Genomic DNA, 24,749 nt, shown 5'->3' with positions numbered 1-24,749 from the left:
CAGTCCACTATTCTAACAGGTATAGAAAAAAAGCTATGTACGAGATTCGTTCCAGTGCACCATAAGTCTTTCCGTCGAAAACATGACCCCGCACCCGGAAATCGGACGCCAATTGGTTATACGGTACATCAATGGTGGTGCGTGGCAACGAGGGTGGTTCACTGCAGTGCTGGCCCATTGCGAGTGGGAGGTGGGCGGGGATAGTATTCGAAAAAGCGAATCGAGGGATCTGGTACGCAATTCGGTCGCAGCTCCTGCATATCTTCGGAGAAGTTCAATTCGTAGTCAAAGCTTGCTCGGAGTCAACAATGAGCTCCACCAATTCCGGGGTCTTCGCGTTCTTTTGCTTCTGCGCGACGAATTGTGAGTCAAAGAGTTGTCAGGCTTGGGTGGCCCTTCAGCAGACTCTCCTCTTACCATCTTCGGAGGCACCATGGGATATACGCATGACCGTGGAAGTTGGGTAGCGATGGACGTCGAGAACCATTAGCTGTTGCGTGTTGGACATGAAGACGAACAGCAGTAGTCGGCCTGAAAGCTCTGCGGACAACCGTAGTGATCATCATAGAAAGAATCAAAGACCAACCTACTCGATCATCAGTGGAAGAACAAAGTCGACCCGAACATTCCCATCATCCCTCCATCCACTTTGATAAGTAATCTTGGTCTCTTGTTGTTCTCAGCTTGTCTGAGTCAATGCAACTGAACTGGGGTGTTTATCAGCAGTGCAGGGAAGGAGCTTGTCTGTTCTGAACAGCAATAGATGTGTGCGAAAGGCTGACAGTCAATTCATACTGCGGATACACCATCTGCTATTCACACTTGATCACCACCGCTGGGCATCGTTTCCTCCGTTATCACCCCGCTATTGCGTGACCGCCACAGCCGATACCAATGCTTTGGTAGTGAATGCAAAGCCGGCTGTAAATCCATTGGCTGTTGATCTTCATTCGCCGGAGCTTGATGCTCACCCCAGAAGTCCATAGTCTCCCAAGCAATCTCCTTCAACAAATTCCCTGAAGCCCGAGATGGTGCGAGCATGCTTCTCCATGAAACGCAGCCATCCAAAGTGCTCAGAAAAAGTGTCGAGCTCCTGCAGGCACCACTCGGACCAATGAGGATCATTTGCCGGACGAAGAAGCGCGAGGCTACAGCAGCTTCAGTACTGCGTAGCGATTGCAAGATTGCCTAGTCGGAGACAATGTATCTTGTCATACAACTGGGGTGAAGCGACACCCATGTACACCCCAATGGCTTGCATAACCATGCCTAAAAAAATATCAATGGAAGGATCAGCAATGGTTACCGTTCAGATAGAAGGCAAGCTGGCCATGGTCAACAGTAAGCATAGCCATGGAACCTGAGGTGCGGGGAATTCGTCGGCGAGACCAGGACGGAAAACAATGGCTGATCTCTGGAGTCGGAGGTCAGACAAATCTTCAATCCGTCTCTTGCCAAGAAAGATGGAAGGGGGATATAGTTGGCATACCAGTAGGACGGGGGAATTGAACGGAACAAAACTTGAATCAGACCATGGTCTGAAGCCAACTTCAGTAGAAGCCTCTTGAGCAGATAGCCCCATACAATAGTCTGCAGACGAAGCCAATTATTTTCTGATTCAAAGTCATTAACTGAGCTTGTACAAGATTGCAAATCTCGAAGGTGGTATCACAGTTTAACCTGTCCGGGTCCATATATCGAAAATGATGGACCCGACATCTGTCCCGAGGCCTGCCAGATGGGACAGTCATGTACTGATGGATCCACTGTTTCGTTAAGACAGCAAACAGTGTGGTAGTGGGGCTGAACGAGAGACTGGTGAACGACAGTCATTTACCCACGTGTTGGAAGCTGCGGGACGAAAGTCTCAGAATGGAGTAAGGCCAGAACGGGGAACGTCGTTCACAAGGGAACCATTGACCGCCGCACGTTGGATGTCGGTGAGCTCGAAAAGAAGCGACGCCGTGACCTGGCCGTAGTCGACTTGAAGGCTCTGTGACGTCTGGGCAACAAATGTAGTGACGACAGCAGAGAAGAGACCAGCCTATACAACTGTGAGTAAGGAAATGATGACTTTTTGGATATCGCACACACGAAAACCGTTAAAACATCGAAGCCCATCCCGAATACATAGCAAGTACAACGATAGATCAACGCACCTCCAACCTGGAATCCACGCTGCTGCATGCCAAATACTCTGCGAAGTAACTAGTGCAATTGTGGCAAGGAACACGCTTCTGAATTCTCATCTATGTCTAGAGGCTTGGAATTGGCTGCAAGACCATCTGGTGCCTTCAATGTGTCACTTTGAACACCATTGATTGACCTTGTGGCTTTTCTTCGTCCCGAGCTTGGACGGTATCGATGAAAGGCATGGCTATCGAGGGAAAGAAAAGCTGGATAGGTTGCACCCACGATGCCTCCGGTGAGATCCGTGATACATAACAGACGCCGTGGGACTGCAGAATCTATCTGCGTCCATTGCGGCATTGACTACTGGCCTGCAATAACGTCCAGTCCGTCCCTCCACCCTTCTGCCATCTCGGCATCAAATCCAGCGCATTCTTCAAGGTAACGTTCTCCATACCTTGGCCAGCTGGACATAGCTCCTCGCAGCGCCTATCTTCCGGGAATTTCTTTTCGTAAGTCAAGCGGGTCATTTCCTTCACTATGCAGCAGCAAGGACAGCGATAAGCCGACGCGCCTCCTCCAACGCTGCTGCATGCCAAATACGCTGCGAAGCAATTTGCGCCATCTCGACAAGGAATAAGCTGTCGAATTCTCTTCCGAACTCCAAACCCAGAGGGTGGGAGTCTTCCAGTATCTCTCGGTCACCTTGAGGTTCGCTAGGTGGTATTTGAGAGTTTTTGTCGTGAAATATTGCCGGGGATCATGGCTGTCTAGTGGCAGGAAGGAAAGAAAAGAACAGCCCGGACCACTTCAATATTTCGAAGCCTGAGCAAGTTCAAGATCGGGCTGTCGCAACGTAGATTGTCAGTTTCAACATTCAGGAGAGGCTACTTTGCCGCCAACCATTCTTTTTATGCCCGTATTCCTACTTGCGAGAATAAGGTAGTCGACGGAACAGGAAGGAACGTCTCTGCTCTACGCCTAATGATAAGAAATAATGGCTTCCTTCAGTTAAGGGATAATTTCAGCATCAGTGACAGAATCTTCAACTTTGCAGTGATTCTCAGAGTCGGTATTGAAACCCTTCATCACTCACTTGTCGGTCTGCAATTCCTCCCCTTCCCCATTCTCTCCACCCACCATCGCTCTTTCTCTCTACTTATTACCTCTGCACTTTTATTTAACAGTATCCATAAGTAACATCCAACATCTAACCAAGCCAATAATAAGATACACTACGACAACCGACCCTGTCCTTGATCCCCACTCGAACTTCTAAGCATCGGGCTCCGCAAACCCCTCTCAATCCGACTACTATCACCCTGGGTCGGAGTAACAACATTCGACAACGGAGAAGAAGCAGACCCCCCCAACTCCACCTCCTGCCCATCCCCATCGTCCTCGCTCTCCACAGGGGAGGAGCTCACCATCCCGCTCCGTCTCGCCCTCCGCGCATGGAACGTCCGGCTCGCAGTTGCGTTCGAGAACAGAGGGAGCAAATACCGCTCGTCTAGCGCCTGAAACCACTTCCCATCTTCTCCTTGCTGTGGTGCTTGCTGCCCCTGCTGCTGCTGAGTCGACGTCGTAGCCATCGGGAGTGCTTCACCCCCGTCTGATTCTAGTGACTCGCTCGAGGCAGTCGAGAACATGGTGCCGTTACCATTTAGTGGTGACAAGGGCGGTGCCTGCGCTTGGTGATTATAACTGCGCGCACTATAATGGATCCCTATCCTGCGCGGAGACGAAGGCGAATAGGGCGGCTCATCATCCATATACCGTGCCCATTGGCCCCCATTCCCAGTCCCGGACATTCGACGGCTGAACCACGGTGTCCGCGTCGTCTCCTCTTCCTCATCACTGCTCGCCGCTTCGTCTTCCACGCCAGTGCGAATCCCAAGGATCTCAAGCATCCGAGCAGTAGTCCCGCCGAACATAATCACCGTCAGGACTACCACCACGAGGACAGTCGTGCGTAGGAATTCCCGGTTTTCGCCTTTGAACCCAGCAGCGAGGGCTACTCCGACCGCTCCACGCAAACCCGCCCAGAAAAGCATCATCTGGTATGAATGCGGGAGCTCTTCAGTCCTCTGGCCGCGCGCGTGCTTGTGGAAAAAGTTGATAGCTTCGGAAAGTGGGAATACTGCAGCATAGCGCGTAAAAATGACGGCGACGGTGCTGATGGTGATGAAGAGCGGCTTGACGTAGTTGGTCACGCGCTCAGACGTCGGGGCATTGGTGAAGAGGGACATGCCAAGGTAGACGAAGATGAAGTTCTCCGAGAGTTGGGCAAGGGTTGAAAAGATGTATTTTGAGGAGCGTTGCGTGCGTCTGGACATGGTGTGGTAGGCGTAGTGCTTGAGGGTAATACCGCAGAAAAGGAGGGACACGATTCCGGACATGGAAAGACCGTTAGAGAAGAAGTAGCAGGTGTATGCGGAGAGGGCGACCAGGCACGATTCGATGCCTGGATAGAGATTGAGTGAGGAATGTTTGAGCATGAGCGACATTCCAAGGCCAAAGGCTACACCCAAAGCCATCGAAACACTAAATGAGAGCAAGAATATGCCAATTCCATGGAAGATTGACGAGATGTATATTTCGGTCCCATGGAACTGCGACAGTGTTCTGTGATGTAGTGAGCATCTGCTGCCGGACGACATGGCGAATCACGTACTCGTACATGACGATACTGACCGCATCGTTCAACAAGCTCTCACCAAAGATGACCGTGTAAAGTTTCGGGTCAACCTTGTACTGGTTAAAGATGGCCAAGATGGTGACCGGGTCGGTCGCGGAAAGCGTGGAACCAAATATCAGGCATTCGAGAAGTGAGATCTCGAGTGATTCAAGTCCGAGAAAAGAGTAAATGTAAACAAGGACACTGTTCTGTAAGTGATCAATTCCGTTGTCACGAGGGGAAACGGCGATGAATCATACCCCACACCGACAGCTGAGATAAACGTTCCGAAAAAAGCAAACGTGAGTATTGATCCAAAATTTCGGAAGAAATTCTCCTATAGAAAAATGGTTGAAGATTCTTCCAGGCACGATAGATAGAAGAACGTTACCTGTTTGAGCTCATAGCCAGAATTCAGGATAATGGGGGGAAGCAGCAGATTGAAAAAAATCGTATGCTTGAAAGTCTACACGTAAAACCCCTGTTAAATACCATCCCATTCGCCGAGGCACAGACCACGTACCAGCATTTCGCGAATCATCGTCCCCGGAGCAAGTCTAACAATCAAACCCACCGCCATCCCAGCAAATATCGACACCAGTGTCTCGTGTACCGCCCGTATTCGTTTTATCTGCAAATAATACGACGTCCAGAGTGATAACACGAGAAGCATGCAGACAAGGAAGAGAGACCATGATGAATAGAATTCCTCGTCTTCCACGACTGGGGCTTGCGTGGCCGATGGGACTGCCGCTAATACCGTTCGTGATCCGAGCTTGAGAGGCATATCGACGACGAGGAGGAGGAGAAGGATAACCTCTGGCGCCCTTTACTGTGGACTGCAGAGCTCGACGATGTGATGGTGGTGTCTCTGCAACTTGAGCTGATTACGTAACAACTACGGGGCAGAAAGTTGACGCCGGACATAGCCAAATCCGTTCTACTGCGACGCAGCTAGGCTGAATTGAAGGATAACACTAGATTTGTTTGTCACCAGTGGTTTTCGTTTCATTGTCGGCATTTCCTAGACCAGACACTTGACGGAGAATTTTTCACCATGTGCTGCCTTTCGAGAAGAACAACAAACAGCCTGGCATTTTATTAATTTCCCAAGCGTTTTACTCGTCGCAACATCTCCGGTATGTCATACAACCACACAAAGTTATCTAAAGGTTCCTAGTCATACAGTTCCAATACGCGACATTCTCTATGGAAGTTGTGCGCAGGTACAAGTGAACCGACGGCGCGGCATCTTAGTACCCGTCCCAATCGAACTAATCCGATACTCGAGGTCTTCCACAACCTCCAGGAGCCTCGCAACAGTAAGAACCCTCCCCGGCCTTTTCGTGATAACCCCCTACTCGGCCAATCAGTACTCGCTCCCAGCCAAACAAAAACGCAAACTCACCGTCGGCGGTACATCCATATACCAACTAAAATACCTCCCCAGCATCCTAAAATTATCATTCACAATCGCTGCACGCTCCACCAAATCCCGAATATCCACCGCCTTCGCCTCCAGAAACTCATGATAACTAGTAAAGACCCTCCGCTGCGTTCCCTCCCCCAACATCTCTATCGGCGCAACGGACTGCCACCACGGGATATTCTCATACGCCTCTCGCACCCTAGGTATCTCAGCCTCCAGCTCGTCGGATATCTGCTGTCCGTGGCTATGCACCTGCGAGATCAAATCCGAGAGCGAAGGAACACTCATAGCGACAATCTTGAATCGGTACTCCAGGATGTTCACCAAACCGTCGAGCAACTTCCGCAAGATATCATCAACCACCACGCGCCGCTTGGGCATAGTAAATAAACCTGGATCTTGCTCGTACTCAACCGTGGCATTCAACTCGCCAATCGCCATTTTGAACTAACAACACGCGTCAGCCATCACAAAACAAAGCAAAAGAAATGCTCACGTCGCTAATCACAAAAACCATCGACAACGCAAAATCCACACTCCAAAAACTATCATACTGCCTCTCCACATCCCTCTGAAGCAACGCAAACGCCGTAAGACTATCCAACAACGCCCTCCTTTCCTCATCGCGCGCAACATAATCGAATATCCTCGCATTCCGCAACCCATGGACCACCCTACCAGTACATTAAAAAAACAAATGCCTCAAACCGAAAAAAAAAACTCACTGCTGATCCTTCTTCTCCCTCGCGCCGCCTTCAAGCAAATCCATCATGACATGGACATGCTGGAGGTGCGAATAGATGATCTCCGCCGCGTCCGCGATATCCATACAAGACGCGCAGCAGCCTGATGATGTCCAGGGTAGGTAGGGAATGGCACCGGCAAGTGCCGCTAGGTGCACCTCATCAAAGGATGAAAGAACGAGATCTTGAAGTGTGGTCGCAGACGAGCAGTACCATGACGCCCAAGTAGGATATGTCGAGCATAGATGAGAAATCGCCATTAACGCCGAGAGTCCCCCTAGCAGAGCGATGAAGAAGAGTCTTCCGATAAACCTCGCGATTGAGATGCGTGGTGGTGGTGGCATGATGATAAATGAATTCAGTGAAGCTCTTGGATTCTCAGTTTAGAGAGGAAGAGCACTGGGAGAGCTCGTGAAAGCCGCGTTTCTGGCACGTGTGTCGGGATCTATGTCTTGCCTTGGGAGCATTATCGATGAACAAAGACAATGGCTCTTTGTCCTCTTGATAACAAGATAAATGTTGCGGCGTCTAACATGTTCCTAGCTTTGTCCTACGATACTGCCATCAAATGCCATATTATTGCGTTAGAAAAAACCTTAGAACAACGGTTCTCGTCGGTCCAATGTATACAGCGATCACAGCCAACCCGATGGACGGAAAGCAACTTGGCCGTTCGTCTGTATTTTATACATGCGGAACAGAAAGGTCGATAAACGTCACGTAGATACATCCGCCATTGAATACAATATTCGTCCTATGACGCACAGAAATCAGAACACATAGAGGGAGAGAAGCCGCACGAGTAAGGATATCCAGGCAATCATCTCATTTGAGACTTCAGCCCGGACTTCGGAGATACCTATACAGGCCAATGAATTAACCAGCGCGAAGACTAGTCGATTAAAAAAATATGTTGAAACATGGGCCAGAGACGTAACATGGGAGCAAAAGGGCGCATGCAGATACGTCGCGACTTCCTAGCGTCGGCTTAGACATACCTGGAAGAATTCCATGGAAATGTCAAAGGTGTGGACGTACGCCCGAGCCACCCTGGGATGAGATCTCATGAAGGGATGACGAGCGATCCAAATGAATGTGCCCCCGTCCCTAAAATTCCAGGGATGTGCTATGCGAGGTACGCACTCTGCGGGATTAGCTCGGTTCGCTAACGCTAACCGCCGGCAGCGAGTGGCGGGCTTTCCGAGTCGGACAGGTCACCAGTCATGGTGTTCGACATGCATGAAGAGCGATGCCTCGGAAGAGCGATTCCATTCGGGCCTAGAAGACCAACAAAACTGGTACTCGCCATACATTGGCTTCATGAAAAAAAAAAAAAGTAATTTGAATTTCCAACCATATGCCAAGGCTAACATCTAGGGTAGATGACAGCGTGGCCTGAGAAGACGCGTCCTGAAGGGAGCGAAAGACTCGGTCGCAGCCTGAGACAGGGTACTTGACACCCCAATCTGATGGACCCAGAGAGTGCGATGGGATAGAAGTTTTCATTGGTCTACGGAGCTGTTAAGGAAATCTGGAGCTTCGAATTGGCAAGGCTACCAACAAGACTCGCACGCTCAGAATTTGGATGATGCCATCGGCCATTGAAACGGCCCCCATTGGACACAAGTTGACGTATACAGGCGCAGCGTTACGACCTACGAACCGCAATGGGCCAAGCAGAGTTGCGGTTTCGACGACGGCCCAACATTCTACACGTCATTATCTGATGCTTAGCAAGTCGGCGGAGAAAAGTGGATACCAGAAAATTTAGATGGATGGGAGTGAGATCATATCATGCTGTAGGCATCGATCGAGTTCGCATGAATTTGAAAGATCGTGCCGAAGGAGACACTGAGAAAGGTATCCATACTCAGTTTCAATGCAAGGTGACAGAGGCCGCTCCGGTGGCTGGTATTGGGGAAGGGGCGCCACGGGTGCTGCAGCACAGATTACACGACAAAAATGTGCTCGTAAGCCCACTTGAGCTAGAGTTCACCGCATGCAAGCGAACACTCGAGTTCGTGTGCTATTACCAGGAGAAGGAATTTGGAGCGCAGTTCATATAGCCTTGGGCTGATATAAGTGCGTTGTACAAGCGACGCGGATTAGCTTGTGGATAGCGGATGAGGGAGACGCCCCATAGCACGGTCAGATCAGTAAGAAAATGAGATCTTGCGTAGAACGATTTTATCGATATCGTGCCTGAGATGGTCTGCTCATAGAGCAGAAGCAGCGACTGCTTCATGGGCATTAGATTTGATGACATCTGTGTCTTTCACATCCAGTATATGTGAGTCGAATGTACCGAGCTGGTGCTGCAACCAAAGAAGTTATAGCTTGCAGTCTTGAAGACATCTGGACCATTAACTTAGCCAACACTGGACTGGGTAAAGTCAGGATCACCAGAGGCTCACATTTCCAAAGGCAGTAACAGAGATTCCCTACTATAACAGATCACAAAGTTGTTACATTACAGTTCATATGGGTACCTGTCAATGCCACAGATCAGATCAGGCAGACCATGCACAAAAGTCCACACTCACATTTTCGACCAGTGACTTCAATGTGGGATTCACATGGTGGCTCAGAGACAGAGGAACCTGACCTGCAGCTTCAAGATTCTTGTGGTCTGTAACAACATCGATGGAGTCGATGACGCCCTCTAGTGCCACCAGTGTCCACCTTGAACACATTTACCACATCCACTTTGTGGACTGGATCATGCTCGATCCGGGCATGTACACAGCCTGGCCACAAGATTAGCAGCTAATCGACAGAGGAAATGAGGATACACACCTGTCGAGCCTCCCGCATACCTCCCTAAAATCCCCTCCGCCCGTAACGATATCTCTTTCTTCGCCTTCTCCCCTGTTATCCATAGCTTCGTACACTTCGCATCAAGAGACACAGCGAACATGTCATCCCACCTCATTAGCACCGTTGCCCTCCTCCTGCGTGCCCACGCCAGGGAAAACATCCACCTGCACCTCTCTACCAGCTCAGAGCTCACTAAACCATCCTCGATGAGCTTTTGCAACAGAGTCTCATACTTGGGAGCAGAGGCAATATACCACAGTGGAAGTGACCATGGCAAGCCATTAGGCAGCAGAAGGTCCATGCTCGTACCGGTGTCGCACGCGTTCGCAAGACTAAACTGCACCTCCCTTGACAAAGAGTCGTGTTGGTGGTAATAGAAGAATCCCTCTGTCCTTGGAGGAAATACAAGATACTTTGAAGACACATGCACATCCGTGGCGTAGTGGGCCTGGAACCAGCATTTTTTCCTCTTCACGATGGTCTGAATGCGAGGCTTTTTGAAGGAGATATCATGGATATCGGTATCCTTGATGCGTGCAACGTCCAATGTCGAGATGATGCGGTCGCGGCCGCGAGTCTGGATGTATTCTGGCTGGAAAAAGACGGTTATATGCGTCAAAAGAGAAAACGAGACCGTACCCCAAAACCAATGCGGGAAGAGAGGTGACGGCGAGGAATAAAATGGATAGCACTGTAAGGTCGACAATATACGAAGGCACTGGCGTCCAGGGAGAGCAACTCAACAACTCAAAAAGCAGGGCTGGGCAGGGCGCTCGACAGCGGTCCGGAGTCCGGACGTCACTAATCACATGAAAGTGTTTTCTAGTACTATTTTCTAGGGCCCTAGGACCTTCCGCTGTGTTGAAAGTTTGGTCGCTACGTATTGTAAGTTGCCTCGCAAAATTGCGAGGTGCGACTATATATTGTGACAGATTCTGAGTCCCTAATCCTACTCATTTTACGCCGCACTGGCGGTGACTGTCTTTATGGGGGTGAAGCACCCCTAGTCTGACTGAATTGAAATCATCCCACATCTATTTTCCGCGCGCCATTTAAGAACAAAAAGCCTTTTTGCAGTCATTATTTATTGCTTATTGATCCCTTGTATCTTCTTCCATCATCGTCGCAGGCATTCAGTTTGGTGAATGTCTACGGCTTTTTCGTGATATTATCTTATGAACAGTTCTCTAGCAATCCTTACAGCCGTAGTCTCGGCAGAGTTTCTCTGGCAATATACCTCACGGTATGTAAAAACACCATGGTTTACCACCTTGGGCTAACACTTCCACACAGATCTTCGAGTCAACATGGACATACTATCCCCAGAACTTACGGATTTGATAATCGATGAACTTCACAACGACGTGGTTTCTCTCGTAGCGCTGCGCGCCGTCTCTAGAATTTTCTACCCTCGAACCACCTATTATCTCTTCTATCGTGTCCACGCGTCAACCAAATCCCAATTTGACAGCTTAACGACCGGATTCCAGGCATCCCCGTTCTTCTGTACCTTCGTTAAGCACTTTCACATCACTTTTCTCTCAGATGAGAATGATCCATACCATAACGACCAGCTCGTGGAACTCAAACTTCTCCAAGAAACCGACCGCAACCGTAAGGCGATCGACGAAGCGAAGGTTCGGAACCACTTTCGCAGGGCCGCCAGAGACATCCCCTTGGACCTTCTTCCCAATCTCGAAACGTTCCGCATCACTCACTCACCCCAAAGCTCCGGCTGGAAGTCCACCACTGTTACATCCTCACCCTCGACAATATGAAGGTAGACATGGACGACTTTCGACAGACCCTTTCTGACTTGCTCGCTCTCACGCATCTGTCAGGAATTCGAATTAAAGCAGGGCGGATAAGGTCACTTATGTCACTTCCATCTTATCCGGTGTATGACGAAGAAAATGGATCCATTGAGCGGGTTGACCTCGGTCCATCCTTAGAGGTGCTGGACGTTTATAACTCACAAATCTTCCATTTCTTCGTCGATCAAGAGGCCTGTTTCGCCCTTCACAGTCTGAAGAGGCTCTCTGTCCAATATCTCAAGTTGGACCACGCACCGTCAGCGAATCAGCTTCTCGTTGCTGCTAGAAATATCCTCCAAGAACTTGTCCTGTGTGATACTTGGGTTGGAAGTAAGGATCAATAATACCCTTCATATCGTTCTGGCTCTTACTGACCATCTCTGACGTAGTGAACGACACCTGGCACGCTCATCAGCTCCTAGACCTCTCCTTCGGATCACGCAACCTAGCATGGTTCTTCGCCTGCCTCACTCTCACCAATACCCCATCGGTACTAACTCACCTAACCATCCACATCGATCCAGAGAACGACTTCCCCAAGTTTTTCGACAACATCAGTATCTGGGCACCACTGGATGCCTTGCTAACAAGACCGCGGTTCGCTAGGTTCCATGCGCTCGATATTTCTTTGGTTTTGAAAGAGAAAGATGCGAAACAGAACAAGAGTAGTATCAAACCTGGAAAGATGCAGGAGTTTGGGGAGATGAAGCGGAAGGATATTCTGAAGAGGTTGCCAGCGTTGAGTGCGAGGAAGAAAGTGAAGTGTAGTGTGCAAGTCATAGATGACTAGGGGAGAAGACGCGGGCGGATACATTTGTTTATTTCGTATAAAATTCAATGTTATTTACCTCGACGACATGATGTTGATTTGTGATAGATCCTCAGGTGTTTCCTATAGAGGGAGTGAGGCTGAGAGTGGAGTCCAAATCTCACTTTAGAGTCCAAGCACATGAGATCCAGGTGTGACAAGTAAAATCCAGAAACAAAATTACAGGAGGTTTGTCTAGCTTGCCTTCTTTTGAGTAATATTAAGGGGTGAAATTGTTCAACGGTATCACGCAACATTACCGTCTTGAAACGGCCTCTGACAGTAAGAGTAGTACCAAAATGTCCTTGGAGCATTCCAACGTGACTATATAGCTAGCGAGATACGAGTCGTAAATTAAAGAAAATAGGAAAATAACAAAGGGGTTGAATCCTCGCATATATACAGTAGCTTGAGCATTGATCCTGAGTGTCATATTTGTGGTAGCACAGAATAACTCTCTGGATAGTTCTGTAGGGAAAGTGGGAATATTACGAGGATGGCTGGGGGAATCTTTGAATGAGCTGGATGAGATAATGGACACAACGCCACTAACAACGCCAACAGAACTAGTCCATAAGCTCTTGAGGACGATTTCGAGACCCAAGCCTGCTTTCGAAGCAGCGATCCCGATACCAGAGCCAGCATCAGAAATAATGTCGCTGATGGGCTTCAGAAGAAGATAGATCAAAGTCGCAATGAATACAGGGATTATTAATGCGAGTCCGAGCACCGACGCCAGATTGAAGAGATTGTACGTGTGCCGGAGAAGGACAGGTCGGGCGTCGGCAGCCTGGGGAGAGAGGCCGAGAGTAGAGTAAGAATCTCGAGCTTTAGAGTTCAAGCGCCTCAGATCTAGAGAATTTCGATCCTGGGACATGATGGAATGAGCCTAAATAGATGAAATGCTCTACTTTTATACGTGCTCGGGTGCCTGCATGATTACGGGAAGCTAGCGTCGTGGTAATCAGAGGAAGGCACCACGTAGGGAGAGTAAAAGCAAGGCTCTTGTTCTGTGTTGCTGAGATGGGGGGAGAAAACCCACGAAGCAGTATCTATGGTGGACAACGATCACTAGCAACCATCATCTGTACAGAGAAGAGAGTCCTCGGATGGGAAGTCATTGATACATAAGCTAAGGAATAAACGGAAGAAATCAAGGATCTTGTTCCACTTTGCGACTGTGGCTATTTGGTGGCTATTGGGCCACAGCGGTGTTAATTGCGCGCGATGGTCCGTGAGATCATGTGACATTACAACTCCCCCCCAGGTACGAACAGGATTGAACCGTTTTTCACGCGCTACTGAATCTTGTCCTTCTTCTTTGCTTGCATCTCTATCCCCATCCCATAAAGATTTCCTTAATTTTATGGTTCGAGTTCTCATTCAGATCTGCATTTTCGCCGTGCTTGAAGGATTATGTGCCTTGACCTTGATATTCACTCTTTGTGGCGCGGCAAACTATTCAGAATCCAGTTACTGCACATCTGTGTCAGCAATCATTTATAGACTTATTAGGTTGGATACTCAGCCGACTTCAAGATCAACTGCCAGTCCCAGCTGTACATCAAAGGAAACTGCCTGAACGCCACTGTCACGTCTCGAGCCGTCCAAAAGCACCTTTTGCACGTTCACTTTCTTATGGATCTAGTCAGGGGAACAGGATTGCCTCCTGGAAAATTCTTCGACGCAAAGTACTCGTGCGCTTTTTTCTCCATGTCATGCTAATTATCACATACTCACTCAAGTCCGATTCAACAGAATTTTCTACTATGCCACAACTAGTGGTCTTCTAGTTTTTTTCCAAATATGATAAAGAGCGTAGGCCATTTGTGGACGACATCAATCTTTTTGCCTCAAACAATCGGCGATCAAGCTTCATTACAGTCATTACCTGGCGACTCAGTTCCTCAGATACTTTCGACCGAGCGCTGCTGCTCCAGTTTACCCTGCTGTGAGTCTCATCAATCACTCGTATCAAAACTCACTTAATTCATCGTCGTCCGTCAGTTTAAGCGCACAATAGATACATCGGGGACCGTTGTGGAGTTCGAAAAGTCAACATCTTATTCACAGATGCAAGAATATCATATCATTCAAATAGATAGCATTCTGCGACAATCACTCCGCCAGTTCTTCGATAATTTTCAAGAGGTCTTCGCCAAACTTGCTGTCGAGACCCATCCTACGCTAGTCTTCTTCTCCGAAATTCTGTCATTCGGTCAACACGTCTCAGAGGAGCTAGACTCGGAACTTCCCCGGGTGCAAACCGTTTACCGTAACATCCCTTGGTGGGACAGCATACCACGTCCCAATTTCCTACGACGCTTTTCTCAGCGTAACATCTACGAAACATACTACGAATTCTTAACGGGGGAAGCCTCAAATATTCGGGACCTTGTTGAATAAGCTTCCATTATTCTTGACTACCTCACAGCCCTTAATGATTATTTCAGGTGGTATGCAACTCGGCCAGTGAGCATTTCCTTGCTATCTTTGTATAATCCCCGGCTAATTGGGATCACCAGGATACACTAAACGTGGGTTCGCTTGAAGGAGCACCTACTGTTGCCGAGTTTTCTCGTCTTCTGGAGGAATTCCAGGATCATGTCAGATCGGATTGGGATTTTCAGGCTTGTAATATCCCACCGCCGAATCATTGGACGGACTCAACGTCTTCCATTTAGAAATGGTGAACCCTCATGACGGAAATGTTGGCATCGCTATTTTCTTTCGTGCACAATTCATCGACCGTTTTCTAGATAAAGTATACCATGGCAATCTTAAATTATTTTGTTGGACTCATTCAGATCTAATCCGAGTCTGGCTAGGATGTCGAGTGTGTACTCATTCCCAGGCTTCAAGGTAAAAAAGAATCAGCCATCACGACTCGAAATGATACCTCCAATTGTACCAAGGTTTACCGGTGTGCCCACGGTGATCGTGCCATTTTGTTCACCAGGACAAAAGATCAGAATCGGAACTTTCTGTCCGGATTCCAGTTTAATCCTAGCGCGCTACCCATAGCAGAGAACTATACATTGACTCTCTAACCAGACAGATTTCGGCCCTGATCAACACAGTTTTCTCTTCACATTGCATTTAGTACTACATCGATCATTTCGAGCCGCACCTAACCATAATGAAAGCTCGCCTTATCCGGCCTGGCCCCCGCTAAAACATATCGAGCATCCTCAGCACGTCAGCCTTGGAATTCAGTCAGTTGTCATATTTCCTAATGACACAGCTGTGATTGGCGGAGGGGTGATGTCTCGAGTTTTCACAGCCCCACCGATGTCTCGGAGGAAGGCCTTGGTGCTCAAGGAACGAACACATGAAATGGACTTGGTTTTGCCGTAACCCCGCTGACCATTCATATTGAGCCTACAGCTGACTTCCTACCCTTCCTCATGCAAAAGGATTTTGTCCATGCTTTTGCTCGGGAACAATTTAGTTTCTTCGTATGGATAGACTTGGAGCCGCATCGAAGCAGAACTTCTTAAGATTGAAGGCGGCAAGGCTAGACCTAGTGTATTTTTTGAATCATGTATACTAGTAGGGATGTCGAGGACCTATCTCGTCAAATACGTTCTTCCTTTGACACGTCCCTCATACCGGAGAAAGACATTTCCCGAGTTTCACGTATGACCCACCATATTTCCGATGGAAACATGTATGTTGTAACATGAAATGGGTCGTAGCATCCCTGGACGTCGTTCCTGGTATGTCCGGCGGTTAGACGCGGTGCGTCAATGCTATTCATCAAGCTTCTCATGTTGCAGGAATACATATCCAGACGCCGCGGAAGGTAGAAGGATTAACAAGGCTGGACACCATAAGGCAGGTAGTGTGTAAACGCGGCGGTGGCATGATTTCGCGAGTGTGACTGTGCAGAACCTAATCATAGCCGGTCGCTTGGAATTAATGGAATCAATTGAAACCCGGAGCTTCTTCCCCGGACATACCTTCTGTGCTTCGATGGTAGCGAGGCGAGATGAACTGATGGTGCTCAGTGAAATCTGATGGTCAGTGGTCCTCTAGAACAAAGTACAGTCAACTCTCTCATAACCCATACCTCTTGTAACCCATACTCCCCCATACCCTATAGATTTTTGGACCTGCTGGCCTTGTTACGGGGAAATTGATGCTATAACCCATACCATGGCCATACCCCATACCCCATAGATACTTAGTCATTGTGCTGACAGTAGTATCCAGCAATGTCAATTTAAGGGAGCTGGATGGTTGCTACACTGGGGCTGTTGTCAGAGAAATGTGAAAAACTCTTGTGTGCTGTTATCAACTGACCCCACTGCCCTTTCTGTTGTGCTAGAAGTCCTAGTATGACATTTCCAACTATTCATGAATTGAACAAAGCCCTCCAAACCTGCAAAGGCAAAACTGAGGCAAAACAAGAAAATATTCTTGCTAGACTCACTGAAAAGGAACCAATCTCAGCAGAAGAGGTGTGGTTGGATGAAGCAGGGAATTTTGTTGATAAGGACATTGTCATCAAGAAGCTTGAGTCAGCATTGGATTTGTTAAGCCCAAGTGACACGTGATCTGACAACACGTGATAGACGACGTGTCCCTTCGCACTTCGAGGGATCACGCGAATTCACTTGTGATGTTGCTCTTGTTCGGTGTGTCACAAGGCCACGTAGTGGCTCGAGAGTAGGATGGTATAAGTATAAACTTTAGCTCGAAGCTGGGGTATACCAGCGAGAGCGGTCGGTCTTAAATACTGTACAGGTAGTGCTAATATTACGACTACTTATTGTGTCGTCCTGTGTCCATAGTGCCCATTGTCCTTGAGCATCGTTGTTGTACATAAAAGGGTAATTGTGCGTCGTCGAGCGTCGTTGTATCTAGGCAGCATAGTTGTGCTTACTAAGCCCTTCCCATGGTCTCGTGCTATGACTAAGCATAAATAGGGGTAAAAAGGAAAAGAAATGGAAAAATCGTAACATTACCCCCTCGTTAAGACCATCGTCCCGATGGTTTAATTAAGGGAGAGTTCATAGTCATGTATGGCTGTGTCGGCGTTCATGTATTTCTCATTGATCCATTGGTTGGATTCCAGGCCGTAACCTTTCCAACTTACGAGGTAGTCGACCGTTGTTGTCATGCCTCCCCCACGGGCTTTTACTTTTCGTAGTTTGTGGTTTAATACCTGATCGATTTCGTAGTGTTCCTCGTCACCGATCAAGTCTGGGGGCGGTGGTGGCGGTTGTTCCTGGTTCGGAAAGGCAGGCTCAACGTATGGTGTCAATAGGGATTCATTGAATACGTTGTGAATTTTCCATGTCGCCGGTAAGCGTAGTTTATAGGTGGATTCTCCGATTTTTGTAATGATCGGGAAAGGTCCTGTACGCTTGTCGGAGAGTTTGCGTTTCGGCCGTGGCAGGTGGAGGTTCATCGTATCAAGCCAGACTTTGTCGTGGACGTGATATTCATGTGCGGGGTGTCGATGTTTATCATAGTGTAGTTTCATGGCTGAGGCGGCTTTCTCCAGTGCCTTCTTTGTTTCTGTATGTATTTTCTCCATTGTCATGGCAAAGTCGGTGGATGCTGGAGTCGTTGTTTTATGAAGACTCGTCTGCGTCAGATGTGGGTGTCTACCGTGGTTTACGAAGAAGGGGGTCTGGCCCGTGGCGGAGTGTACTCTGTTATTGTGCTGGAAAGCCGCGAGTGCTAGCCACTCGACCCAATCGTCTTGTCTGTAGTTGATGAATAGCCGAAGGTATTTTTCAACTTCCTGGTTTGCGTGTTCGGTCTGGCCATCTGTTTGTGGATGGTATGCCGTTGATGCGTTGGGTGTTATGTGTAACAGTTTGTATAGGTCGGTGAGAAATTTGGAGACAAATTGTGGTCCGCGGTCTGAGATGACCACTTGCGGCATTCCGTGTTTTGCGTATACTTCGTCCCGTAGAATCTTCGCCCATCCTTCCGAACTTAATTCTGTCGAACATGCGATCGGAATGATCGCCTTGGAGAAGCGATCGACTATGACGATGATCGCATCATAGCCGTTGCAGTCCGGTAAGCCGGTAATCATGTCCACAGATATATGAGTCCATGGCTGTGCCGGTACCTCATTAGGGTGTAGTGGCGCCGCTCGTGGTTGTGTGGATGCTTTCCCTCTCTGGCAGGTTTCGCAGCCTTTGACGTAGGCCGTAACGTCATTGATGAGTTTAGGCCACCAATAATCTCGTAGAACGAGTTCCTTTGTCTTGGCAATGCCTGGGTGCCCTGCTGTGGCATGGTCATGGTATATGGCGATGATGTCGCCACGGAGACTTTTGACACGTGGAATGTAGATCCTTCCATCGTAGTGGATCATCCCCTCTTTCTTTGTTAGTCCCCACTCGTGGTTTAGCGAGGCGGCGATCCTTTGATCCCACTGATGTGGGTCTCGAGTTGCGCTTTTGATTCGTTCATGTATCTCCTCCTCCGTGGGCATTATCATTGCTCGAAAGTGCTCGGGGCGGAGGATGACGACTCCCTCATTGTCATTTCCCCCCTGATCGTGGTCCGCACGGCAAGAGAGGAGGTCGGCTTTTTTGTTGGCGACTCCGGCTTTATGATGGAGTGTATACTTGTATTGGGCGAGTTCGGTGACCCACCGGGCTTGTCGGCGGTTCAATTTTTGAGGTTGTCGGAAGTATCTGAGATTCTGGTGATCGGTCCAGATCTCGAAGATTTCAGCTGCTCCGATCAGGTAGTGACGCCACTCTTCAAGGGCGAGCATTATCGCGAGTAATTCTTTGTCGTAAATCTCGTAGTTCCTTTCCATTACCGTCAATGCCTTTGAGAGGAAAGCGACAGGTCGCCATTTCTTGTCCTGTTCTTGGGACAAAACGGCTCCTATGGCCCCCTCACTTGAGTCGGCCTCGACGCGGAATCTGCCCTCTTGGGACGGTATGACAAGGACTACATCCTCCGCCAGTCGTCGTTTTAGTTCTTCAAAAGCGTGTTGCTGGGATACACCCCACCCCCAAGGAGCATTGCCGGTCAGCTGGGTCATGGGTCGTACAATCTTGCTGTAGTCTCGTATGAATCTCCGGTAAAAGTTGGTGAAGCCCAAGAAGGATTGTAGTTCCTTCTTTTTGGCGGGCATCAGCCAATCGACTACTCCTGCGACCTTTATTGGGTCCATGCGAATGCTCCCTTCACTGATGATTACTCCGAGGTACTCGGTTTCCAGCACCTCGAATTCACATTTTTCCGCTTTGAGGAACAGTTTGTGTTTCCTCATGAGGGCGAGTACCCGTCGAACCAGACTTCGGTGTTCCTCCCTCGTCTTGGACATGATGAGAATGTCGTCTAGGTAAATGGTGACCTTTCCGGTGGCGATGAGATCCTTGAAGATATCATTCATCATCCATTGAAAGGTGGCCGGGGAGTTGGTCAGGCCAAAGAACATTACCGTTGGCTCAAAGAGTCCTCGGTTGGTCCTGAACGCTGCCTTCCATTCGTCCCCTTCTTTGATCCGGACATTGTTGTACCCCCAGCGTACATCGAGCTTGGTGTAATATTTAGCCCCTCAGAGTTTATCCATCAGTTCGGAGATTAGGGGTAGGGGATATCGATTTTTGATTGTCATCTCATTGAGCTTTCGGTAGTCTTGGACGGGTCGAAGTTTGCCATCCTTCTTTTTTACAAAAAAGAAGGGTGACGCCATAGGGGATTTCGAGGGTCGAATTCGTCCGGAGGACAGGTTCTCGTCGAGAAACTTGTCAAGTTCCTGCTGCTCCTGATTACCGAGGGGATAGGTCTTGCAGTCCAGGTTAGCATTAGCATTGGGGATTAGCTCAATGGCATGATCCCAGGGCTTTGGTTTTGGGAGTTCATCGAAACTCTCTTTCTCGAAGAGGTCTCGGAAGTCCCTTGCCCACTCTGGCACCATCTCTTCGAACGTCTTTTCCTCTCTCCCTTCGTTTGCCTTGGCCGCTAGGTTATTGGCATGATGTACTGCTCGGATATGGATTTCCTTTTGCAGGTCTACTGCCAAGATGGTTTCACCATCCTCCATCTCTTCGTCCCACCGGTCTTCTGGGTCCCTGTCGGGCAATTCATATGGGATCTTCCTACACCTGCACCTGGCGAACGTGATGCGACCGGTTTTCCAATTGATCAGCGGGTTGTGACGGATGAGCCAGTCATGGCCGAGGAAGAGTTCTTTGGTTCCTAGATCCGTTACTGCCAGATCGATCCGTTCAGAATGATCTCCGATGGTCAACCTAAGTTCGACGAATTCCGTAATGGAACCGGCCTGGTTTTTTGTTCCGTCGGCATTGTATACTGGTATTGGGGCCGCCGTTGCCCTCGTTGGGAGTTGATGCTTGTCGACGAAAGCTCGGTTAATTGAACTCCCTGTGCAGCCACTGTTGATTAGGGCGGCAACTTTCTGAGTGGCTTGACTAGTCAATACTTCGATTTGGCCTCTTATGACTAGGTCTCGTCCGGGGGTCTTGGTTCGTAGAATGTATTTTTTTGGCCCTCGGAGTTCGTCTAGCCACTCGAGAGCGCGGCAGCACTCAGCTCTCTTGATTCCCTCAATCAGCTCGTCTACGACTTCTTCGGCTCTTGCCCGATGGATCCAATTTCGAAGCACGGCCTTTGCCGCTGCTTCGTTTTTTGCATCCTTGATGGCCCTCCAGGTCCATTCGGTGTCGAATGGCTTGAGCCACGTGGTGGGACTCTCTGTCCCTGTTCGGCCCGTAGGCGTTTGAGTTTTGTTTTGCGACTCTTCCAGGTGTGGTTTAACAGTTCGGGGTATATTCGAATGCGTTGTAACTACAGAAGTATCATAAGTTCATACAGTGGTAGGGGTTCGCACACCATGAAGTCCTTTGGCCGAGTCAGTGGAGTCGCTCACTGATCGGCCTTGTCTTTTACCTCCTCGATCTTCGTCTCCTTCCCAAGTTCTTCGTCTTCTTTCTGCAATTCGGCGATTTGTGCTCTGATGTCCTCGCGGGTTCGCTTCTTCTTTGAACAATCCTTGGCCATGTGGCCCTTCTGTCCGCAGTTGAAGCACTTCCCCTCCTTCTTCATTCGATCGATGTCCATCGGCTTTCTGGCGCCGGTGTAAGTGGTTCCTGTCCCAGTCTTCTGAGTGCCGTAGTTTGTCGTCGTGGGAGTTCCTGATGGTTTCCCGGCAGTTTGCCCTGACTTATTCAGGGTTGGCGGTGTCGACTTCTTGCTGCTATACTCTTGCAAGGTCGATGCCTCCGCTTTCTGCCTTTGCCTCTCCTTGTACATTTTGACGATCCTTTCCTTCCATTCGTCGTAGCCAATGGGCATTAACATCTTGACGCCCATGGCTGAGATCATCGTAAGGTACGAGGATGGAACTCCCCGCTTGAGGGCTTCCACCATCCTTCCATCATTGGCGACATCTTCCCTGATTCCTGCGAGTTTAGCGAGCCGTTCCAACTCATCGAAGTAATCGGTGGCCGCTTTATCTCCCATCTTGTACTCCTTGATCTTCTGCTTATGCACTTCTTGAACAGCAGGATCAATGAATTTGTCGTTGAGCATGTGTTTAAAGACCGGCCACGAGGGATATCGGTAGTGGTCCCTAGTGGTGGATCGGAAGTTCGGGGAGATGAGGATCTACCACGTCTTGGCCTTGTCTTCTAGATAGGAGGTGGCGAAGGCGACCTTATTCATGTCGGTTCCGATGTACCCGATGTAGACTTCGAAGTATTGTTCGCAATCTACCAGGAACCGGTCAATGTCGTCTGAGACCCCTTTGAAGGGACGTGGTTTTCGGAGGAGGTCGGGGTGGCACTGTAGGACGTTGGCATTATGCGGAAGCGCCCCCATCGGGTTGGGCCATCCATCGAATGGCGGTTGCTTCCATTCTATGGGTGGTCCAGGGAAAGAATGCAGGGAATTATCGTCTGCGACCGGACTCCCTTTCGGGTCGGTTACTTGAACGATTACTCCGTCTCGTACTGTGAATCCGAGGCGGACTGCCTCGGGATCGTCCCGGATGGGATCCTTTCTGCTTGATTCCGCTTGATCCGGAGGGGGTTGTCCACCGAGGAGACGACTTCCTTTGCCGGTCCAAGGGTTTTGAGCGGCTTGCCATGCCGGTCGATTTCTTGTTCGGATGAGTCGTGAAGCCGTGCTTCGGATTGACGGGTTGTCGTCGGCCCGACTCCGGATAGAGGGGGCGACGTAGACGGCCCGTCTTGGTGGTATGGGGGGAGTGCGCGGCATTGGTGCCGGTGTTCTTTGTTTATCGGGCCGATACGGAGGTATCGGCATGAGGGGGTCTTCTGGGTGCTGTCGCCCGTATTCCCTCTATGCGTATTCTGTCGTGGCGTACTGTAGAATTTTTTCTTTTTCAGCACCTGTTGCATACCTGTACTCGAGTCCTAAGGACATCGCTTGCCAGCGCGCGTCCTGCCATAAGTAATTCCTCCCCTGCTCATATAGCTCCTGATATTCCTTGCCCCTGGCCCTCTCAATCTCTTCTCACAATGCCTCTTCATCTGTATCTTCCCCTGCCCATTCCAGTCATCGTCGATATGGGTCATCACTGTCCTCGTCCTCTTCCTCGTCGCCCTCGTCCCCGCTGTCCTCTTCCTCGAGGAGGGAACTGACGGGCGGGTCGTAGATGGACGGTACGAGAGGACGAAGGGTCATTGGAGACCCTCCCGTTGACTTGGGTACTGGGTCCGTCTTCTCCTCGGTCACTGATTCGGGTAATGGGGGGACTCCTGAGCCGACTGTAGCGCGTTCCTCCGTGCGCTCTTGTCTCCTCCAGTTCTCGGCTATAGCGGCTGAAGAGTCGCTGGAACTCGGGATTGAGAAACTGTCGAGCGACCCTGCTACCCAGGAATCGCTGGAGGGCCCTGTCGGAGATGTGGGCATTGTCGGGTACTCGGAGCCCGTAGGCTCTGAGGACAGAGTCGGCGTCGGACGAGATGGTATCAGTGCGGGCGGGGTACTCGAGGTCGACGGTTCGGGGTTCTTCTGCTCTTCCTCGTCTAATGGCCTCGTCCCAGCTGACGATACTGGCAGGTCCCGTCCATGGGTCGTCCTCGGAATCGGGCTCTCTAAACGGGGACCCGGAATCGGTACAGAGCTCATACTCCCTAGGGGAGGCTGAGCCCATTCTTTCGACCTCTTCTCTCCTTCTCTGTGCTCGTCCCTGTCGGTCGTATTCTGCGGCTTCATACCGCTCGCGGGCTTCCTCTCGGACGTAGTCGGCGAGCTCTTCCTGAGTTCGCCTGATTGCTTCTTCTCGTTCTTGATTCTGCTGCTGCCTAACTGTCTCATCATAGTCGAAGGGGATGTTAAGGTCCCACTCCGGGAATATCCTCTGTATAATTCTTCTCGTAGTGGCTCTCCCCCTTTCGCTGGCGGTTCCGACCTCGGGCTCGCTTCCCACGTGGAGGTGGCGATATGGATCCCCTGCTGTGGAGATGGCGATGTCTGCGTTGTCGTAGTCGGGATGAATGTCCCTCTCTCGTGGGTTGTCGACCCCCAGCCTGCTGACGGACGGGCTGGAACCGGAGTTTGGCTCTGTGGGGGTCTCGGGGGGGTTCTGGGCGGGGTCGGGACTTTCGCGGGGTCCCGCAGCCATCCGAGCGGCATCAAGGGAGTCCCGAGCATGGTTTCCAATCCCCGAGGGAATTGGGGAGGCGGGATGCTCGGGGGAGCCTGCTGGAGTGACGTAGTTGGAGACCTCGGCGGGCTCCTGAGCGACGTTCGTCGTCCACGGGTTCCGGAACCCTGTGAGAGCAGGGTGGCGGTCTCCGATGTGTCGTCGGGGGTGTTCGGGTCCTTCCTCCTCGTGAAGGCTCCTCTGATCTGGGTCGCGATTCCCGGCTTCTGGTACGGGTCCCCCTTGCGGGAAGAAGGACGTTCGGGTGGAGGGGGGGATGTCATGGAAGGGTAGATCAGGGGTTACGTTGCATAGAATTTGTTGGATATGTTGGAACGCTTGATAGTGCCTGACTATCTAAGCTGCTACTGATTGTCGTCCGCGGCAAAGGGTGATAATGGCTAAGAGACCGAGCAATGTTCCGATGATGGAAGCTATAAGCTCGAAGAAGTCGTGATTAAGGTCGGCGGTTGTTACTGGAGGCATTCGGTTTCTCAGCACAATTGGGCTTGAGAAAGGGAATGAGGAAGCTTCGAGCTAATTGTTAAGCCCAAGCGACACGTGATCTGACAACACGTGATAGACGACATGTCCCTTCGCACTTCGAGGGATCACACGAATTCACTTGTGATGTTGCTCTTGTTCGGTGTGTCACAAGGCCACGTAGTGGCTCGAGAGTAGGATGGTATAAGTATAAACTTTAGCTCGAAG

The 24,749-nt window shown here is 49.8% G+C and overlaps 9 protein-coding genes across 9 annotated transcripts; 3 read left to right on the top strand and 6 right to left on the bottom strand.

Annotated features, from left to right (window-relative positions):
* Positions 1-33: 33 nt before the first annotated feature.
* BT62DRAFT_1009519 (uncharacterized protein) lies at positions 34-1,355 on the bottom strand (the record flags this gene model as incomplete). The annotated part of the gene is made up of 6 exons (XM_043177562.1): positions 34-254; positions 320-349; positions 418-540; positions 831-1,165; positions 1,218-1,269; positions 1,307-1,355. The coding sequence occupies 6 exons, from the start codon at positions 1,353-1,355 to the stop codon at positions 34-36; spliced, it is 810 nt and encodes a 269-aa protein (XP_043036808.1).
* Positions 1,356-1,510: 155 nt separating this feature from the next.
* BT62DRAFT_935245 (uncharacterized protein) lies at positions 1,511-2,615 on the bottom strand. The gene is made up of 4 exons (XM_043186895.1): positions 2,588-2,615; positions 2,095-2,534; positions 1,907-2,044; positions 1,511-1,851 (listed from the first exon to the last, which is right to left on the bottom strand). The coding sequence occupies exons 2-4, from the start codon at positions 2,119-2,121 to the stop codon at positions 1,834-1,836; spliced, it is 183 nt and encodes a 60-aa protein (XP_043036807.1). The 5' UTR covers positions 2,122-2,534; positions 2,588-2,615; the 3' UTR covers positions 1,511-1,833.
* Positions 2,616-3,563: 948 nt separating this feature from the next.
* On the bottom strand, positions 3,564-5,594 carry BT62DRAFT_859286 (sodium/hydrogen exchanger; the record flags this gene model as incomplete). Its single annotated transcript, XM_043182492.1, has 5 exons — positions 3,564-4,755; positions 4,805-5,011; positions 5,068-5,144; positions 5,199-5,273; positions 5,331-5,594. Coding segments are annotated over 5 exons (1,815 nt in total), but the record flags the coding sequence as incomplete, so codon positions are not given.
* Positions 5,595-6,014: 420 nt separating this feature from the next.
* BT62DRAFT_1009516 (uncharacterized protein) lies at positions 6,015-7,323 on the bottom strand (the record flags this gene model as incomplete). Its single annotated transcript, XM_043177561.1, has 4 exons — positions 6,015-6,164; positions 6,216-6,683; positions 6,733-6,910; positions 6,962-7,323. 4 exons carry the CDS (start codon positions 7,321-7,323, stop codon positions 6,015-6,017), a joined length of 1,158 nt encoding a protein of 385 aa, XP_043036805.1.
* Positions 7,324-8,068: 745 nt separating this feature from the next.
* BT62DRAFT_1009515 (uncharacterized protein) lies at positions 8,069-9,045 on the top strand (the record flags this gene model as incomplete). The annotated part of the gene is made up of 5 exons (XM_043177560.1): positions 8,069-8,114; positions 8,165-8,277; positions 8,362-8,428; positions 8,506-8,730; positions 8,783-9,045. The coding sequence occupies 5 exons, from the start codon at positions 8,069-8,071 to the stop codon at positions 9,043-9,045; spliced, it is 714 nt and encodes a 237-aa protein (XP_043036804.1).
* Positions 9,046-9,592: 547 nt separating this feature from the next.
* On the bottom strand, positions 9,593-10,097 carry BT62DRAFT_1009514 (uncharacterized protein; the record flags this gene model as incomplete). Its single annotated transcript, XM_043177559.1, has 2 exons — positions 9,593-9,726; positions 9,776-10,097. 2 exons carry the CDS (start codon positions 10,095-10,097, stop codon positions 9,593-9,595), a joined length of 456 nt encoding a protein of 151 aa, XP_043036803.1.
* Positions 10,098-10,900: 803 nt separating this feature from the next.
* BT62DRAFT_935240 (uncharacterized protein) lies at positions 10,901-11,676 on the top strand. Its single transcript, XM_043186894.1, has 4 exons — positions 10,901-10,937; positions 10,988-11,039; positions 11,090-11,576; positions 11,638-11,676. The coding sequence occupies exon 3, from the start codon at positions 11,104-11,106 to the stop codon at positions 11,572-11,574; it is 471 nt and encodes a 156-aa protein (XP_043036802.1). The 5' UTR covers positions 10,901-10,937; positions 10,988-11,039; positions 11,090-11,103; the 3' UTR covers positions 11,575-11,576; positions 11,638-11,676.
* Positions 11,677-12,454: 778 nt separating this feature from the next.
* BT62DRAFT_1034743 (uncharacterized protein) lies at positions 12,455-13,295 on the bottom strand (the record flags this gene model as incomplete). Its single annotated transcript, XM_043178377.1, has 3 exons — positions 12,455-12,502; positions 12,679-12,750; positions 12,822-13,295. 3 exons carry the CDS (start codon positions 13,293-13,295, stop codon positions 12,455-12,457), a joined length of 594 nt encoding a protein of 197 aa, XP_043036801.1.
* Positions 13,296-14,248: 953 nt separating this feature from the next.
* On the top strand, positions 14,249-15,108 carry BT62DRAFT_339643 (uncharacterized protein). Its single transcript, XM_043180560.1, has 4 exons — positions 14,249-14,369; positions 14,426-14,815; positions 14,872-14,890; positions 14,944-15,108. Exons 2-4 carry the CDS (start codon positions 14,492-14,494, stop codon positions 14,967-14,969), a joined length of 369 nt encoding a protein of 122 aa, XP_043036800.1. The 5' UTR covers positions 14,249-14,369; positions 14,426-14,491; the 3' UTR covers positions 14,970-15,108.
* The last annotated feature ends 9,641 nt before the right edge of the window (positions 15,109-24,749 follow it).

This window comes from Guyanagaster necrorhizus, assembly GCF_019112545.1.
Source record: "Guyanagaster necrorhizus MCA 3950 unplaced genomic scaffold BT62scaffold_24, whole genome shotgun sequence".
Lineage (NCBI taxonomy): Eukaryota > Fungi > Basidiomycota > Agaricomycetes > Agaricales > Physalacriaceae > Guyanagaster > Guyanagaster necrorhizus.
The sequence above is the reverse complement of the archived record's forward strand: the minus strand, read 5'-3'. Positions and strand labels throughout refer to the sequence as shown.